This window comes from Gopherus evgoodei, chromosome 5 (assembly GCF_007399415.2).
Source record: "Gopherus evgoodei ecotype Sinaloan lineage chromosome 5, rGopEvg1_v1.p, whole genome shotgun sequence".
Lineage (NCBI taxonomy): Eukaryota > Metazoa > Chordata > Testudines > Testudinidae > Gopherus > Gopherus evgoodei.
This window is the reverse complement of record NC_044326.1, coordinates 116,510,975-116,530,065: the sequence shown is the minus strand read 5'-3', so window position 1 is coordinate 116,530,065 and position 19,091 is coordinate 116,510,975. Positions and strand designations below refer to the sequence as shown.

General features: G+C 38.7%; 2 protein-coding genes across 14 annotated transcripts in view; one reads left to right on the top strand and one right to left on the bottom strand.

Moving 5' to 3' along the window:
- Positions 1-3,987, bottom strand: part of LARP7 (La ribonucleoprotein domain family member 7) — a 37,247-nt gene extending 33,260 nt beyond the window's left edge. The window contains exon 1 of one of the 4 annotated variants that reach the window (XM_030564732.1): positions 3,875-3,987. The gene's annotated coding sequence lies outside the window, so the exon portion shown is untranslated. Of the gene's footprint in view, positions 1-1,710; positions 1,859-3,762 lie in introns of those variants that run through there. The other 3 variants (XM_030564734.1, XM_030564730.1, XM_030564733.1) reach the window with 3 other exon arrangements.
- Positions 3,988-4,040: 53 nt separating this feature from the next.
- Positions 4,041-19,091, top strand: part of ZGRF1 (zinc finger GRF-type containing 1) — a 49,665-nt gene continuing 34,614 nt past the window's right edge. For 7 of the 10 annotated variants that reach the window (XM_030564727.1, XM_030564726.1, XM_030564724.1 and 4 more), the window contains exons 1-8: positions 4,139-4,543; positions 6,416-6,571; positions 7,287-7,363; positions 7,451-7,531; positions 7,668-7,724; positions 8,611-8,796; positions 9,997-12,358; positions 14,851-14,930. In XM_030564727.1, the coding sequence (XP_030420587.1) occupies positions 7,343-7,363; positions 7,451-7,531; positions 7,668-7,724; positions 8,611-8,796; positions 9,997-12,358; positions 14,851-14,930 (2,787 nt within the window). In that variant the 5' untranslated portion in view covers positions 4,139-4,543; positions 6,416-6,571; positions 7,287-7,342. The other 3 variants (XM_030564723.1, XM_030564720.1, XM_030564722.1) reach the window with 3 other exon arrangements.

The window sequence follows — 19,091 nt, the reverse complement described above, 5'->3', positions numbered from 1 at the left end:
GTTGGTTCAATAAGAGATTATTACTTTACCCACCTTGCCTTTCCAGAAGCTTATGCTGGTTATCACCAGCTAAGGATCTGGCAGCATTAGTTTCTGGTCTCAACCCCAAATTTAAGAAGTCTGCTTTCTTGCAGAGAACTGCAATACCAAAATGCATTTTAACACTTGGTGATAGTATTCAGCACAAATGGACTTGTGGTGGCAATGGGATGCACCTAAGAAAATAGTCCTTGACAGATTATCAAAAAGCTAAAACACACCTCTGTCAGTAGTTATACCAGGAAAGGATGTGGAGAACCATTTTTTTTCAATCAACATCTTCTGAGTACAGTACAATGCATTTTCATTACATTTTTAATGTTGTGTCAAAGATTTAGAGCACCCCATTTTACGGCTCATTGATAAATACTGTTTTTTTGCAAGTCTACATTATAATTTGGATGTGCTGTATTTAAAAATAAAGTTTTTCTTTTTGTTAGTTATTTAGGGTCTGATCTTATGAGGTGCTGAGCATCCTCAATTCCCACTGACCTTACTGGCAAATTGAGAGCTCTTGGCAACTAACAAAATTAAGCTTGTAGAAAACAGAATGTAACTTGAGCAAAGATAACAAGTTATATGGATTTATATAATTAGAGAGAAAATATCAAACTTGATTTTGTGCATCAATAGAAGTATGTGTTATTTAAACTCTAATTTATTTTTACCCTAGTGTCACTCTTCAACCTTAAGAATGACCAGTCTTTCAGACCACTTTATTCTGTATGTATAAAATAAAAACAGGCACAGCTTGGCAAAAGTGGGAAGGTGCCTAAAAATGAAGCTATCACAAGTCGAAGTATTTTACGTGTGATAGCTACTTAAGTATTCCCATTGCTTGGCGAATGGCTGGTATTGCAATACAATATACCAGGAAGTGGTGCTTGTAGGAGAAACATCACAGAGGAAGCTCATCTATATAACAAGATGGCATAAAAGTGGAAATGGTTTTCAGATTATTGTGTAAATCAGGCTCCCCTAAGCAAGATTCCAGTTTATCTCCCTGCTGTGAGCTGACCATTCAAGATGATTAAGTTCAATAAGCTGTCAATTAGTTCGAAAGGATAAGTGAGGTCATACTCTGACCACTGAGCCAGAAGTTCAACGCGAGTTCAAGTCACACTGCAAGACAAATGTCAGCAATGCAATACAGTATTTGGTAGGAGGCTAAAAGAAAAATTGTACTATTAATTAGAGGTACTTTTTTCAGATAGAGGATGCCTCTGATGACTGTCCAGCTACAAGTTAAAGACTGCAAGCCAATTCTCTAAATAAAATATTCAGGCATTATAGATGTATTCCAGACAACATCCCCTCTCTGAAAAACAAACAACAACAAAAAACCCACCTAATATCCAAGTCTCTGAAAACTACTGCTCATCATATAATGGCAGCTGTGCTTGTCTTGTCTACACCATCACTTAAATACCAGTATCCAACTAATCTGTAAATTATTTAGGAAGCTTCAAGTATTAAGGACACTGCACAAAACCAAATTTTAGTTTAAGCAAATTCTATATTGTGCTGGGAGCATTAACCAGGTCCCAAGTTGTGGCTTTGCCAGAAGTCCTGAGCAAGGCTAGCTTGAAGATGCACTGTCCCAGGTCTCAAGAGTCACAATAAGATGCTCAAGAGAAGGGGGATGAGAAATGAAGATGAATGTTCTATTACCTGGCAAAGAGACCTTTCTTCAACATGCCAGCTTAGTTGCACTGGCTGATGTACATGTGGGGAGGTGGCGGAGAGCCACAGCTCTGGTACGAGGAGAAGTGATCCCACAGAGCAAGGGTAGTCAATATGTCCAAATTCGAACCACCAGCTGCTTTTGAATGGATCACAGATTTATTTACTTATTATAATCATTTTTTATTATTATCTTCTCTGGAATCTGGACCTTGACTATATCTTGACCAAGAAATTTAGACCTTGACAAAAAATAATTGACACCCCTACAACAGAGGACGTCCTCATTTTTTCACTGCTAGTCATGATTCTGGTAGCCAGCACAAGAAACTGCTTTGAATTAGCTGAGTCGCAACCTGGCACTGTATTGTAAAACTGAGGAAAACTAACATTATTTGTGGAAGAAGAAACTCATATTATTCCCTTTAAGTCATTCACCACTGAGGTTTATGTTAATTGGCCTCAGCATCAAGTCAAACAATTGACATTCATTGGATTTGTATTTTAAAAACAAAGGATTGTACAAAAAAGCCTCTTAGGTTTCAACCATACTGAAGTCACAGAAAATGCCCCAAAATCATAAATGCTTGCACTCCCGGTCATTGTCTTACGAATGGGACACTCACCAAAGTACATTCCATTTTTTTCTATTTTCTTACTCCAAGTAGCTATAGCAATATCCTGTTCTAGCACAGTAAAAATGGTCAGAACTACTTTACATAACTATATTAAAACCAGCATCAATGCGTTTCCACAGTTAACATCTATTGCCTACAGTATTTTCTAATTATTCCTCAATTTCCAACTGGCATGCACACCAGCTGCTCAAGTAATTTAAATAGAAAAGATTTTAAATGGAGCAGCACATTATGCACAAAGAGTCAAAGCACAGAAAGGACAAAAAACAACAAAACTTATCAGTAAAAGCTATGGGCCAAACAATGCTATACTTAGTCAGACAAGTTTTTGTTGACTTCAGTGAAAGTTAGGCATTTATAAGAATTACAGGATGTAAGCAACTGTAAAGCAACTGTGGTTTGTCAGAAAAAACACCTTTTAACCAACAGAAATGGGTCAGAGGTTCAGGAGTCACAGTGGTACCGAGACACATGTTTAATGCTTACAATGCCAGATTCTATTCTACTCTCACATGTGCAAGGTGCTGCATATAAAAAGCACTGGCAGCTTTGTTACAATGTTGAGCAAGCATAAATGCACTATGGTAGGGTTAACAAACTGAATTGGGGGCCGCAGAGCTGAATTTGGATTGCAGTCATTTAGAGCATGTTCTAAACTGCACTGGAAACTTGAGCGCAGACTCAGGTTTGAACCCACACCTCTTATCATCCACTCACAAGTCTATCTACTGACCAGCAAGCACTCAGGACCCAGCTCCTGGGGGGGGGAGGGGGGGAGGAGAGAGCCTGATTCTCTGCGAGACTTGGGTCCAAGCCCTATCGTTTTGTAGTGTGGATGCAGCTCAAGCCACAGACCCAAGTCAGAAGGTCTGTGTAGCACATACTGGACAAGCCCAGCTCCAACAACTGCGAGCCCAGGTTTACAATACTGCGTGGCCGCTCAACCCAATGCACAAGCGTGAGTCGGGTTTACAATGCAGAGTAGACATGACCGGAGATGACCACGCTGACCACAGCAGGGCAGAAGGCAACCCCCTAGCTACACCACTGCAGTGACCCCAAAGGGACTGCCCCTCCCCGTGTCAACGGCCTCACTCCGGAGTGCTGGGCGGGAGTTACACGGGGGGCAGTAACAGCACTTCGGAGTCACCCCCTCAAGCCCTAACTGACAAGAGCGATGATGAAGTGATGAGCTGCACCCCCACCAGCCCCCCCAACGCGCCCAACGCCCCCTGCGCCACTAACGCCTCTGCCCCATGGCGCGAGGCACGCGGAAGCGCCTTTCCGCACGCGCGGAGAAAGCATCTGGCAGCGCCCCCTGGCTGCGGGGCGGCAGGGTGCACACACTGCCACAATTCACATGGCTCTTCCCCCCACCCCGTCCGGAGAGCCGGGCTCTGACCTGCCGCCGCCAACTCCTACGGGCTTCTGGAGCCGTGACGCAGAGACCCGCGGCCAGAGACCCCACACCCGCCTCCCCCTCCCCGGCGCAGCGGCAGTCACAGCATCGATACCAGCGCGCGGCGCTCCGCCCCGGGGAGAAAGGCCCCCGCCTGCCCTTCCGCCAGGTCCCAGTGTCAGCTCTCTGCGAAGGACACTCCCAGCCCGTGCCACAGGCACCGCACCTCCCCGCTACCGGCTCTTCCGCCGCCGCCAGGCGGGGGCGGGGGCAGGGGCTTTCCACGCTGTCGCGCTGAAAACTAACGTCATCGACAGCTGGCGGCGCGGGAAACCTTCAAACGTGGGAGAAAGGCCGAGCCCCCGAGAGGTGCGGGAAGAGAGGGGGAGGGGCGGCTCCGGGCGGCTCCCTGCGGTCTGACCCCCCCCCCCCGGACGCGCCGGGGTCAGCACAGCGATCACCCGTCAGCTCCGCCCCACCCCCCCGGCTTTAACGGTGCCCCGAGAGGCTCGGCCGGGGAGGTTGAGAAAGGCCGGGGCGGGGGAGGCCGCCTCGGGCTGCTTGTTTATTGCTCCAGGAATAGCAGCAGTGCAGCGTCCTGTGGGCTCGGGAGGGGGCTCGTCCGCCTCCACAGAAGCGGCCAGTCAGTGACACGAAACGTCTGGTAACGACAGCCAGAGCCGCAGGCAGTCGGGAAGTACCCCCCTCTCCTCTCCGTGGCAGCATTTCTGCTCTCGCCTCCTGTCTAGGCCTTCTGGCACCAGCGTCCTCCAGCCTAGCTAGCGTAAGAATGGCTGATGGGTTTGGGCTTTTTTAAGCACTTTAAAATAGGCCTCCATGCATGCTCTCCAGAGCGGGGGCTGCCTGTGGTAGATGTTTGTGAAGCGGTCGGGCCTCTAAAGGAAAAGAGCAGAAGCCCAACTTTTTTCCAGGGCAGGTCACCCTTAGTTCATTTCATCAGTTTGCTCCAGAGCCAGGATTTGCTATAGTCAGTCCTGGTTCACTTTTTTTTTTTTAAGCTCTGCGAGACCAAAGAAACCACTAAAAAATTATAGAGCCTAATGTCTTGCTCTCAGACAGAAAAATAAATAATATCTAACTTTGAAATGTTAAGAACTTCAGTTACACTAGTAACCCAACTTTCAAGGGTAAAAACCATTAGTCTTTCACGTTGGGATTTTTAAAAGCACTCAGTATTGGCTTAACTCTGCTGTCATTGAAATCAGTGGTAAAAGTCCCATTGACTTCAGTAAGAGCAGTGTTCGGCTAACATGGAATGCTTTTGAAAATTCCCTTCTAAATGGTTTGAGAGAGTGACTGTTAATCACCTTTAATATGAAGGGAGTGTTGTGAGAGCAAAATAATATTTCATGCCCTACCATGAATATATGAGTACAGTTTGTCTGGTACAAATCCTTTCAGGGCCATAATACTTTCTAGGAATTAGTGCTGGATCAGAAAGAAAAGTTGATTATTTTTCTTCCTTTTAATTTCTCTCTTCCTTTGCTGCTGTTAAATTTGTAACTTGAAAACATTTTGAGGTAGTTTCTATGAAAGACATGCAGTATGGTATTATTTTTAACATTAAGCATTGTCAAAATTGCTTATTTATTCTAGGTCATTAAGGCTTTCAACAGCTGTAGTTATATTCTTTCAGGAAGCAATAAACCAAGCAACATGAAGTCTGTATTAGTGGCCCTATTATTCAGTCTACCTTAAAATATTGTATCCATTGATCTTCTTAGCACATGTGATCAGGATTCATCACTGAATTTGATTCTGTTGTTGGATCATTAGTAGAGCCTTGCAAATCTGCAGTTATCTGCTTTATATCCACAGATCATGTTTGCAGATCCGATGCAGATATACATTTTGTAACTGTACAAGGCTCTAATCATTAGTTTCCCCTGGGTCGCATGCTGATGGGGAGTGCAACATAAATGCTGATTCATGATGTCCACCTGTTGACTGACAGATTCTATAATTTCCATTCTTATTCTTTTTCCATTTTGTAACTAGGGATGAGGTGAAGACTATCTGAAAATTCCCATTCTGCTCTTAAGTAACCATCTTTGTGTAAATAGCTTGATCTAGCACTGTTATTAGCTCAAGTAAGGGGAAAGTGCAGACTTCTCTTCTGGTATTGTATTGTTCCACAAATGGTGACGGGCCACAGAATTGCATAGTTGGGAACAGGATTTTCCATACACCTCTCTAAACTACCAAGACTGAGAAGAATAAAGTTATAGTAAAGGTTCTGAGACACCTTGTGGTGAGTGTGTAGAATTTAAGAAGCTGAAAGACAAGACACTTTAAAACTGGAATTCATAATGAAAAAGGCAGTACAGCTTGGGAGACATTGTCATGAGAAAAAGCATGAATATATTTTATCTTCTAATACATGTTTTTTATTCAGTTGTAAAGACATTTATGTAGAAAGAAAATATATCCTAATTTAATATCTGTTTATCTGCTAACATCATAATCAGCATATTATGATTTTTCAAAAATACCTTTTTCGGACCAACTAGAAAACTATCCTATGAGATTTTTCAACTTGTCTCTACTGCTCCAAATGTTAAAATATACTGAATATTTTCATTATCCCTTCAGCTATTTTTAATAGTCTAGTCATCTTTTTCTATAATCTCTACAGCTTTCCCATGTTTTATGTCCTGCCATACGCTTGTGTTGCTGTCTACAGAGCCAGCCAGCGATTTCAAGAAGTTAGAGCAATTGCCAGTGTTAGCTGTGTTCCTGGGGTTGTGTTTTAATTGAAGTGTCAGCAATTAATGATGATGAAGATCCCAATGTAAGTGCGAGTCTTTACACTTAAATACAAGTTATGATGTTTAACAGTTACTTTTCTACTCTCTTGGTGTGTCAAAATGTTTGAATATGAGGTAATGTTTATATAAAGCTTTGATTACTGGTGACTGCCTTAGGTCAAGATTTTCATAGGTGACTAGTGATTTTAGGTGCCCAACTTGAGACACCTGAAAAGAGGCTTGATTTTGCAGTATGTACTCAGCACATTGAGAAGATCAGGCCCTTTTGTTGTGTTTAAAATTAGGTATCCAAAAATGAAGCCCCACCAAATCACTAGGGACTTGAAAAATCTTTGTTAATTTGTTAGTAATAGATATGTTTTCTGTTTGAAAATTATTAGCCTAATTTTCATAGTGTGTAAATATTGATTGATATTGGCACATCTCTGATAAATCAATCAGCCAGAGCTTCCATTAAAATAAATAGGAGTTAAAGATGCTCAGCACCTCTGAAAATTAGACCTCTTCTTCATATGTACTAAAAATGCAACTTTTGCTAATAATTTTTGTTAGCTTATTTTCACCGTATGAGTCTTTAGAATGCCAAAATTCCTTCACTAGCACCACCCCCCAAGATTTTGCCATGTCTTACTTCCCACTCCCTTATAGGGAAAGAACTGGATGTGTATCTTTTTTGTCTGACACACTTGCATTGCAGCTGAGTTGAATTCTAAATATGCCCTTCTCTCTTTTGGGTAGTGTGAAGCTCTGAATACCTGCAGTAAGCCTTTGGATTGCTTTGTTTCACCTAAGCAATGGCTTGTCAGGAGTTTACTGTGAGTCTTATATTTAAAATTGTACATAAAATTCAAATATGTGTCTATGATCACTGTAAATAATTTGTTTACATTTTTTAAAATAAGGTCTTGTACACTCATCAGAAGACTAAGAAATCAAAAATATGGCAAGATGGAGTTTTGAAGACCAGTATTGGAGGAAATAAGGTGAAGAATTCAGGTTTAATACAGTGTCAGACTGTATTAGAGTTTCTTATATGGTACTACTCTTGCAGCTTTATTTGTATCACTATTTGCTTTTTGAAACACAATTGTTGTTTAAAATTATCCTATTTTAATACAGGCAACCTTATTTGATGACAGAGGACAATGTTTGGAGAGTGTATTTGTTAAATCTCAGGTATCTTTTTATTATCATTTAAAAGCTTTCATCCTTGTTTGGATAAGTAATTTGAGGCAGCATCTTTTATCTTCACATGATCCACAATTCCATACTCTACAGTTTTGTCTAGCTTGTGATTGCTAATGTTCTGATTCTTGCAGCTGTTAAATTTTTACATTAGAAAACAATCATCTGGACAGGTTGTTTGTATGTCACTATATGTAAAGCAGTACATAGCAGATTTTGAGTACAGTGGATAACTGACAAATGTGCCAATGGTGGATAAAGAATATTAATATACAGTAAGTTTTCACTGCATGGGGTTGTGCAACCCACTATTCTTGGAATATCCTCCTACTAAAGTATGTAATTCTTTCACACCATTTCTTTAAAAAAAAACAAAAAACCCACCATTCATAGACCTACCTAGTCTAAAAAGCATTACAACTGCAATGTACTCTCACCATTACATGTTTGATTTTGATCTGTATAGTACCTTTTTATGTTGCAAGCTCTTGAGGTGGAGAGCTGCTTGTTTGTTTGGTACTACTGAGTTATTGTACAGCCAAACACTGATAGACCTATATAAATAATTATGATCCAAGGAGCTAGATGTTTAAAAGCTTAATTCTTTTAAATTGCAGTATTCAATAATCTGAGCAAATTGGAGTTTTTGTATTAGAACCTATACAATAATTTGAAACCAAGGGCTAATGTTTGTTTTCATAGCTAGTCTGCTCCTGTTGTCTAGGATAGAGTGAATGTTGTGCGTTATAGTTTCATTTCTGACGATATTGTAAACAAAAATTCTTTTGGTATGCATACGTTTTGCAACATTTAGGATAAATGGTCTTTTTTTCACTGGCCATTACACAAAGCCCCTTTTGTTCTTTGTCTCGTCTAGGTGAAACCTGGAGATGACTTAGAAAGTGATCGATATTTAATCACAATTGAAGCAGCAAAGGTTACTGAAAACTGTCGTAGTGAGCTGCCAAAGAAAACAGAAGCTCCTATATTGAACAGAAATCGTTTGAAGCCTACTGGTCTATCTCTGCCACATCTACCTGTTGGCTTGAAAAGGAAACACACTGTCTGTTTTTGTTTCTTATGTATATTTGACATTCATACACAATTTAAAACATTAATGGAATCTCTTAATTTGCACTAGTGTCAGGGAAAACATATTTCAAATTACTGAGTTGTTTCTCTCCTCCTGGTTGTATATTCCCTGCAACTGCATCCAGCTTAGTGTCTTCCTTAGTGTTTTCTGCTTATCCAAGGAATAAGTCTGTGTTTTGGGGATGTAAGTGGGGAGCTCCATTGGAGTGAAATCAAATGAGGTGTGTGTAGATAAGGAGATGATAATAAAATGTATGAGTATAATTCTCGGCAGCAAACTACATTAATATAAGTATCAAAGGGGTAACCATGTTAGTCTGGATCTGTAAAAGCAGCAAAGAGTCATGTGGCACCTTTATAGACTAACAGACATATTGGAGCATGAGCTTTCGTGGGTGCCACAGGACTCTTTGGTGCTTTTACATTAATATAAGTATATTGTTTAGATCTGTGACATGTTAAATTCACACTAAATGTCATCATCGTAGCCAGCTTTCCAGCATATTAGATTTTGTTTAGTTACAGGACATTAACATTAAAATATTAATGAAGACTATTTAACTTCCAATGGATGCATTAGTACGTATTTGGGTAGTACAAATAAAATAGGTAAGGTGTATGGGAAAGAAAATATATGTAATGAATCCCGCAGATGAACAAAACTACCTTGCTCAGCCCATGTAAGCCTGTCTATTGTTTTGATACATATTCTGTGAATTCTTATGCATGTATATTTCAGCAGTCTCTGTTCATACCATTATTCTTAAATGTCTATCAATTTTTCTCTTAACACCTTTTTCTAGAGGGGCTCAAAACATTACATGGTTTGCACAATAATGCAATATGTTGCAGTGCATGAGAACAGAGTGGATTAATGCCAGAGTTTAGTATTAAATGTACCGATACGTTTCTTTGTGCTTTTTGGGGACTGTAAGGCAAACTCTTAATATTATCAAGAGTTATTTTTCCCTGGTTTTGTTACGTTTAGCAGCATTGCTGCTGTTAAGGGTGCAATACAAAAGAACCATAATTTTGGGTTGTTCAATGAATGTGTTTAATTGTTTGATGATAACATGCAGCATAATAGATGCCTTGTTGCTTTCTACTGTTTATGTTCCAATTTCAAAAGCTGATTTATGAATAAGATTAAAATAAAAAACTTCTCTCTTAGGGCTTCCAAGGGCCACGTCAAGTTGAAAAGAAAATGATGCCAATGGAAGATGATGCAGCAATAATATCCCCTACATCCAAGTGGTCTCAGTCTTCCTTTCCTTCTCAGTTGCATATCACCTCTCCTTTATTTTCTACTACTTGCAAGAAGGATGCAGAAACTAATTTACCATCACACTCTAATGATGCTTGCACAAGTAGCGATAGAGACGGTATGTCTGTCTCCTCACTGGTTTCCACTTCTTATATTGGCATTCCCAAAGAAATGATACATAATAGAAACCAAAGTGTCTCCATTTCTGGACAGATGGAATCAAATTGTCAGACAATCAGTGGTGTGGCAGTCTCACAGAACCTCAGGAGCAAAGCACAGATTATAGCACTTCTGAAATCCAAGCCAACACAACTGTGCAAAGAGCAAAAACCTTCTGAAATCACAGAGTGTTTTTCTGGATGTCAGCCATCAGAAAACACAAGCATTTTATTTAAACGAAAGAGTGAAACTCTATCAGGACATATGGATAACTCTGACAGAGAAAGCACCAAGAATATACAGCACCAGTATACTACTGAGAAAACTATAACTAATAATCATTGGGATGTATATATGCTGCCAAATTCGGCTGAACTATCTTGTGATGAAGAAGTTACAGTAAGGAAACATGACAAAACAAGTAATTTAGGTTTGGATTTACAAGACCCTTACAACCCAAAGGCTTCATGGTTCATGACAGCCTTTGTGCAGCCTGTTGAAAAAGAGCTAAATTACAGTCGCATGGAACTAACAGATCATGAGAGGCAATACAGCTGGGATTGTAAAACAGTTTCTCAAGCATCTGCATCCAGTAGAACTGACTGGGCAACTCAACTGTCAACTATTAATGAAAGTTTAGGCAAAGACCAGCCAAATACTTGTGTATTATCTGAATCAAACATAAATAAAGAGAGTAACATTCAATTTGTCTCATCTTCAGAAGATGTTTATTCTAGAAGCACAAATGGGTCCATTACCTTTGAAACAAATCTCCCCAAATCCAATGAAAATGTAGTAACTGAGAGTCTTAAAGATTCAAAAGTTTCTTCTGCTCAGTCACAAAGTGAACCTCTGCCAAGAATAAATTCAGCAAGTGTAGTTAATGAGTCTAGGATTTCTGGTCATATAACGTGGGCTGGTTCTGGAGCTATAAATGAGGAATTAACTGTATGTGAAGATGTTAGTGATCAAGCTGAACAGTTCATGGAGATTAACTTCAATCTGTTGGATGCTTTTGATTTTAGTGACACAGAAGATAAAGTAGTATGTGAAAGTAACATGTTTTCACAGGGTTCAGCATGCTTGACAAAGGGAGCTATGGCACAAAATGGTGAGAGGAGGGTTCATAGGAACTGTGAAGTAATGCTGCATAGTAATAAGGAAGGAGTTGTCAAATATTCAACAGTGCTGGGAGAGAGAGACGATAATGAGATCAGAGAGACTCTGCCATTAAAACTTGGTGATGAAACCTGTGAAGGTTGTGACAAGAGTGTGAAAGATGCTTTAACTCCTTTGATTGAACTGGGACAGTCAGGGGCTGAAAACATTGTAGAAGGGATGAATGCAAGTACATTAAATACTGAAACCACTAGCAGTAAGAAAGGCCTTGATTTATCTCCAGTGTGTACCGTTAGTGACTTAATAGTGAATAAAAAGTGCTCTAATGATTTTGTGCACAGTGGAGTCAGTAACTATGAATGTGATACTAGGAACAACAAGTTTGAGAAAACTGAAATTATTTCATATGTTCCTGCTACTTTACAGACTTCTGTCATGGACAAAAATCCTGAAAAAGATGTTCTACATCTTGGAGGCACAAATTCCCAGGATAGTACTTTAGAAAATTACTTAGGTGCTAGTGATGATGACATGAAACCAATTAGTCCTTTACAGGCCTTATCACTAAAGGCTTGCAATTCTGATGACCTATGCCAGTATATTACTGGTAAATATTGTACTGCATTTGATACATTAGATAAAGAACATACTCCGGTTTCCAGAACTGCCACTTACCCTTTAACAAAAAGGTATTCAACTTCAAAGGAAGCTGGAATAGGTGAAACTGAGTCTGAAAATGGATCAAGCATCATGCCTTCCATCCATGAAGCCAGGGAAGGTGAACGAATGGGAACTGATTGCTTGAAACACTTGGCTCAAATTGGTAATTCATCAGGGCTTCCTCAGTTGGCAAATGGCATTACTCTTTTAAGATCTTTGACTGAACATACGACAGCATTAGAAAGTTTACAAATGATGGAGGACAATAATGGTTTGCTTTATCAACGAGAGACTACTAAAGAGAAAAGTGAACCAGCTGAAGAATTGGAAGGTTAGGTCAAATTCCATTTGACATTGGATTATGACTAATTTTTAAATATTTGATTTTTATATTAGTGTTTGACCTGGCTGCTTTATTTTCCCATAAAGATTTCATTCTATTGAAAAAAGGTGTTTCCAGTTAGAAAACTGAAATATATGTTCTACAGATGATATCTTATACTCTCCATGAGTATCGTGGCATAGATAATAAAACAAAAACTTATTTTTATCTAGTCTCAGAGGAGACAAGGATTGAATGGGCATGGAGACTGAACTGCCTTTCAACCGTGGAAGTCATCATTTTAGGTCATGTTGAAACGTACTGTGGGAGAAGCTTGCACAATCACCTTGTACTGTACCTGCTCTGTAGTTAAATAGAATGCTTCAGTTTCCAGAACTGCTAGTTGTAACTTTCACTAATATTAAAATTCACAGTTGAAATTAACTGTAAAAAAAAAAAAAGTAGAATCTGGTCCTGCATCACTGAAGACAATGTGATTTTGCTATTGACTCCAGTGGATATAGGATTGGGCCCTTTAAGGAATATAAAATGAATTAGTTTGGTGGTGACAATTCATTTAACAGAGTCTGTAGGAAAAATGATTACAGTAATAGTAACTAAGTAGAATGTTATGCTTCATTATTGCATGAAAGTTGGAGGTCGACTCCCCCACCCCAAGCCAGAGAATGCTGAAACAGCTAGAATATAAAAGGATTGAAGATGGATGATTTGTTACTCAGAACGGCAGAAGACAAATAGAGTAACATTTTTTATTGATAATTAGTTAACACCACAGTTATTGGCTAGAGTAAATAGGCTCTTAGGCCTGATGTAAAGCTCATTCAAGTCTTTACACGGACTTCAGTGGATTTGGGAGCGGGCCCCTCTAACATTTGAGTCTGTGGTAAGGATTTGATTTCTCAACATGTTAATTCGTAAGCACTGAAATTTGACAATTTTTATCAAAGTAGAATGTTAAAATCATTGAAAGAAAATTGAAAATAATCTGATAATGAGCCAAATTCTGTCTGCAGTTATTTGTGCATTGCAATTTAAACTAATTAGGGCTAAATACTGTCCAATATGTTTTTAGAGTGAACAGTACAACATGTGAAGGGAGAACAACCTCTAGAAGTAAGATTTTTTTGAAGATGGCTTCCTCCCATTTTGAGATTTAAAATAAACAAGAGTTTTCCTCAAGCTGTTGTCATTTGTATATAAAACAAAGATTTAAAATGATAAAAATCAGACCCTGCATATGTAATTGAAAACACGTAAAGGGGATCAATTCTGAACTTAGTGGGAGTTGAGGAAACTAGGCAACTCTTACAACTGCGTGAACAGATGTAATTCCTGGAAAATGTATAACCAGGTAGGAAAATACATATCTGTTGTATATTGCAATTTTATTTCAGATTTCCCATTCTAGCAGTGGGCCCTGATAACATGATTACTCAGTGGTGAATTAGAGATGCTAATTTGAAAAGTGTGGTATAACAATCTGAAAAATAATTAAAAAAACAACAACAGACATAGGGTATAACCAGCCAAAAAAAGAATTTATGCTAACTACTTTAGCAACTATCAAGCCTCTAGTGCCAACAACTGTAATTGTTGGCCTTGATTAATTTTAAATTTGTTTTAAGTTATTTAAAAAGGATATTGCTAAATATTGTTTAAGTAGGCTCTAAGCTTTTTCTTTTTTTGCAATAGCTCCTTAGATATTTGAAAATGTTAGTTTGGCAGTTTTCAGTTAATGTAGATGTCCTTTTAAATTCCTTTTGCAGAGTTCTACCTTAAAAGAATTGGGTTTTTTGTTTTTTTGTTTTTTAAAGGAAGCTGAGTGTTTTGACACAGGATTAGTTCCAAAGATGTTAGGATCTTTTGTCTATCAATTTTTTTTGACTCTTCCTATGTGAAACTTTCATACACTTGTTTTGATATCAAAACTAAATGAAGAAAAATATTAATTAGTAAGGTCCTCATCCTTCAAAGACTTAGACATAGGCTTAATTTTACTTCTATGAGCAGTTGCCAATGTCTTCAGGGATAGGGTATTATTCTGGATTTTTTTTTTTCCCTTATATATGACCAATGAATAGCCTAGGAACTGGCTTTGAAAAAAAATTGGTGCTCTTGCCATGAAATAGTAACAGCTCCAGAGGACCTCTTGCAGTAATTTGCGGATTTTAATGTGTATCAATAGTGTATCAGCCTCTTTTGGAGTGGTACTGTCTGACTATTTTATATACAACAGTGACATAAATGTGTGCAATTAGTATGTGTGATAAAATACTTTATGCAGTTTTTGGTACTTGGTAGCAACATTCTTAAACGTGTCCCAAACCTGAATATCTTATTTCCATGAGTAGTGCCAATGACTTCAGGGGATAACTACTTACATGAGTAAGGGTTGCAGGAGCAGACTGTAAGTGTTCAAATTTTTTCTGATTGAATTGAAATTGTAACTAAGACTTACTATGTTTTTCCTTCTTTTGTAGCTAGGCAACAGTTAGCTGAAGTGTCTTATTCAGAAGATATGCAGACCTCTTATTTGTACTTTGGCCCTCCTGAAGTGGTGGTAATTAATTTCATGTACATATTCCTGTACAAAATAAAATCAGCTTCCATGCTGCTCCTTAAATCCACTTGATGCTTTGAGACACCACAATGGTTGAGCTGAAGGATGGAATATAAACAAATAATGTAATATACCTACATACTTTTAATTCAACACATTGTTAACCTGTGGTTCTCATTGCCAGAATATATTATGCATAAGGTTTAAGGCCATAAGGGACCACCAGACCATCTAGTCCTGCCACCCGTATATCAGGCTACCAACACCACCCACATGCTAAACCCAACATCCAAAATTAGACTATAGAATTACAGGCACAGAAGACTAGACTTATGTGTCACTAGCTGAGAATATGAGGAACTGAGATACACCTGTGCTGTGCCCAAGATCTTCACAATGACAAGGAAATGATTGAAAGATATACCCAGATAATCCTAGCAAGTGACCCACCCTCACTCACTGCACAGGAAAGCGAAATCTGCCCCACAGTCACTGCCAATCAGACCTGGAGGAAGATTCCTTCCTGAACCCATGTATAGCAATCACTTAGACCCTGGGCATATGAAGAACCAGCCAGCCCAAGTATCAGAAAGAGAGAATGCTTGGTGTCAATTCAGATCCCTGAGCCTTCCTGTCCAATGTCCTATTTCCAGTCGTGGCAATCCTTGATGCTTCAAGGGAAGAAGACCAAAAAAAACCAAAAAAAACCACCACACCTCCCAGAGTACACAGAAGGGAAAAAGCCTTACCGACACCTGGTAGCTGACTGAAGCCATGAAAAATGAGCTTTAAGGAACATAAGACAAACCGGACATGAGCCCCAGGGATTGTGACCTCTGTCTTGTACCATCACAAGCAACCCTGTTTGTCCATCTCTCTCTCACAACTAATGAAGTTGTTTGCCCATACAATACCTATTATGTGTATGTTCCAGAAGTTCACACATTTGATGGTTAGAAACCTAATTTCCAGCCTGAATTTGTTCATGGCCAGTTTATATCCATTTGTTGTTCTGTCAACATTACTCTTTAGCTTAAATAGCTCTTCAACTCCTTTGATGTATTTATAAAGAGTAATCGTATTCCCTCTCAGTCTTCTTTTTGCTAGACTATATAAGCCAAACTCTTCCAGTCTCTCATATGTCTTCCATTTTCCTGATCATCCTAGCAGCTGTTGTTTGCACCTGTTTGTTTAAATTCATCTTTCTAGAACAGTGGTTTTCAACCTATGGTCTGTGGACATCTGGGGTTCCACAGACTCTCTCTAAGATTTCCAAAGGGGTCCGTATCTCCATTTGAAATTTATTGGTCCACAAATGAAAAAGTTGAAAACTACTGTTCTAGAATATGGATCAGCAGAATTATACACAGTATTTCAAATGAGGTCTTAACAGTGTCTTGTATAATGGCATTGAGACTTCTCTCTTTCTGCTGGAAATGCCTCAATACGTCCTGAGACTGCATTTGCATTTTTCACAGCTGCATGGGTGGCTTGTAGTCATCTTGGGATCAACCTACAGACCCAAGTCTCTTTTCTGTTGCTTGCAACTGATAAGAATTTCTGATATAAAACTGTATGCTCATAATTAGACCTTAAGTGCTTGATCTTGCATTTTGAACTATATTATTGAGGTTAAGAGCTTATCAGGACATTTATATAAAATATTCAGAGTTGTATTCAATACCATAAATGGTGATACATCTTCAAGGGATAAGCCGACCACAGTATGCCTAGGATTAGAAAGAAACTTCTCTTTTGTGTAGGTTATTCTGTAACTGTTTCTTAACAGCTTCTGGAGCATCTGACCACTTCTGGGGGAAGGACACAGGACTAGATAGATCACTTATCCCATCCAGTATGGTGATTCTTAGGTTCCTACTGAGTTTAATTTTTAAATGGGGAACTAATAACTTCAAGTTTTCATGTAAATATAGTCAGAACTTCTGCTCTTCCTATCACAGTTAATCTAAGGTATTTTAGGAAAAACTGCTTCAATTTTTTCCTGTATACACAGTCTACAAAATAGGTGAAAATATCATTTGATTTTTTTTAAACTGAACTATATTTTGTTCAGTTTAACTGCAGTGAAAATTAGACACCTGAAAAACCACTGAAATCTCATATAGAAAGATTAAATAAACACAAAAGATAATCACCATTTTTACTTGCACATATGCCATTGCTTCTGCAAGGAAATCAGCATGACATTTTATCTACAGTGGATGAAACATTTAAACCTTTACAGGTTGATTGTCTTTAAAAATAAATGTGTTTTTTCCTTGGTAAGTATATTATGCTCAAACCTGAGAATACTAATGCTTGGGTTTAAAATCAAGCACTTAAATATTTATATTGAAGTCAGTTGGAATACTCACATACTTAACGCTACACGTTTTGAGTCTGTGTGTAGGATTGGGGCCTTAGTTTGAATGAGCTATGATAGTATTAGTAAAAATTCCTCTCTTGAATAATTATTGCCTTAAACAAACCAAATAAATCAGTGATGGCAGAATAATGTTAAAGTTTAATTTTTTGTAGGGTGAGATGGTAAAAGGGAGAGAATATTATTAATTTACCAGTTTGTTCTTTGACCCTGTAGGGCCACACTTCTTGTTTCAGTCCCAAACAATGAAATATTCTACACACAAATTCCAAAATTCTTTCAATATTTAAAAAGTCATTTCATTTATATTATGATCTTTTAACATGATGTACTGAATGCTTCTGCTCTGAAATGACGTGTATACACACATAGATCTTATATCTCAAAAATTGGAGTTGAATGAGACACAAGGACTACTTAAAGAACAATTGTTCCATCATTCTACTCACATGCCTTTGGTGGCTAACCATGTGATCTTGTTCATGTAATCCTCCTCATTCTACTGTTCGGTTGCCTGCCTTGTTCTGTCTTGCCTGAAACTAGATTGTATCTGAGGAAGTGGGTATTCACCCACGAAAGCTCATGCTCCAAAACGTCTGTTAGTCTATAAGGTGCCACAGGATTCTTTGCTGCTTTTACAGATGAAACTAGATTGTAAGGTGTTAAGCACAGCAGCACATTTATTTTGTCTATCTGTACTAGGAGGTGCCTGGCACCCTTCTGAGTGCTGTAAAACAAATGATAGTTACCCACACTCCTCTGATAAAGTTCCTGTCCACCTTAGTAAGAAGTTAATGGGAGTTTTACCCAGTAAGGAGTGCAGGATTGGGCCTACAAGTGAATATTTTCTGTGTTTGGAAATTACAATGGGGAAGCTGCAAAAGCAAAATGTTATAGAATGCTATTAAATTTTAAAAATAATGACAGTCATAACATTGCTTGCTGCAATTATTCTGATAAGTATTTCTTTAAGATTCTTCATACACTGCCCTATTTCCTACATTCTTATCCATCAGCCATTCTCTTGCAATGGACTATTCCCATCTGGGCAAAGCAGTCTCAGTGATTTTTTGTTGCTAATAATTCCATAGCCAGAATCTTTAATGGGATACTATTGCATGATGAAATAGGGCCAGCCCAAAAAGATGGGTAACGGTTGCCCTCAGTGGTCCCACTGCTGTTTGAAGAAAAAAAGTGCCATATCTTCTTAAAATGGTTAAAGGATCTCTTGTGGAGCAGAATCTGGGATTAAGTATCTCCTATTCCAAAATACTTACTGCCTATTCCCACTGCCATGGTATGCTGCTATCTTATCCTCCCCCAGTATTATCACTGATATCTTTTTGTTGTTGCTATTTCCCCAGGGTGTGTTTTTTTTTTTAAACTTTCACTATGTAAGATTTCTCTTACTGCTTTCTAGGATACTTTACTAAGAGCCCTAGTGCTTGCTTGGATTGAGATTCATGTTAGACAGTGTGATGACATTTGCTCAGTGCCTGCCTGCATTATGTTGATGTTCTCTAGTACTGTTACTAGCCCTTTGCTTTAACCCTCAAGAATTAAAATTTATCATATTCTTCCAACTGTCAGAAATAGGCATCTTTCTAAGCACATTCTTCTGTTTCTTCCCATAGCAGTTGTGTACTACAGTTAGCCAACAGTGGGGCCACAAGTTTTCTGCTTCCAAACAGTGGGCATGGTATACAGTGTATAGACATATTAGCTGCCAGAAAAATCTTGAGCTCTATATACGGGTTAATTGTTGAATTCAGGACTTT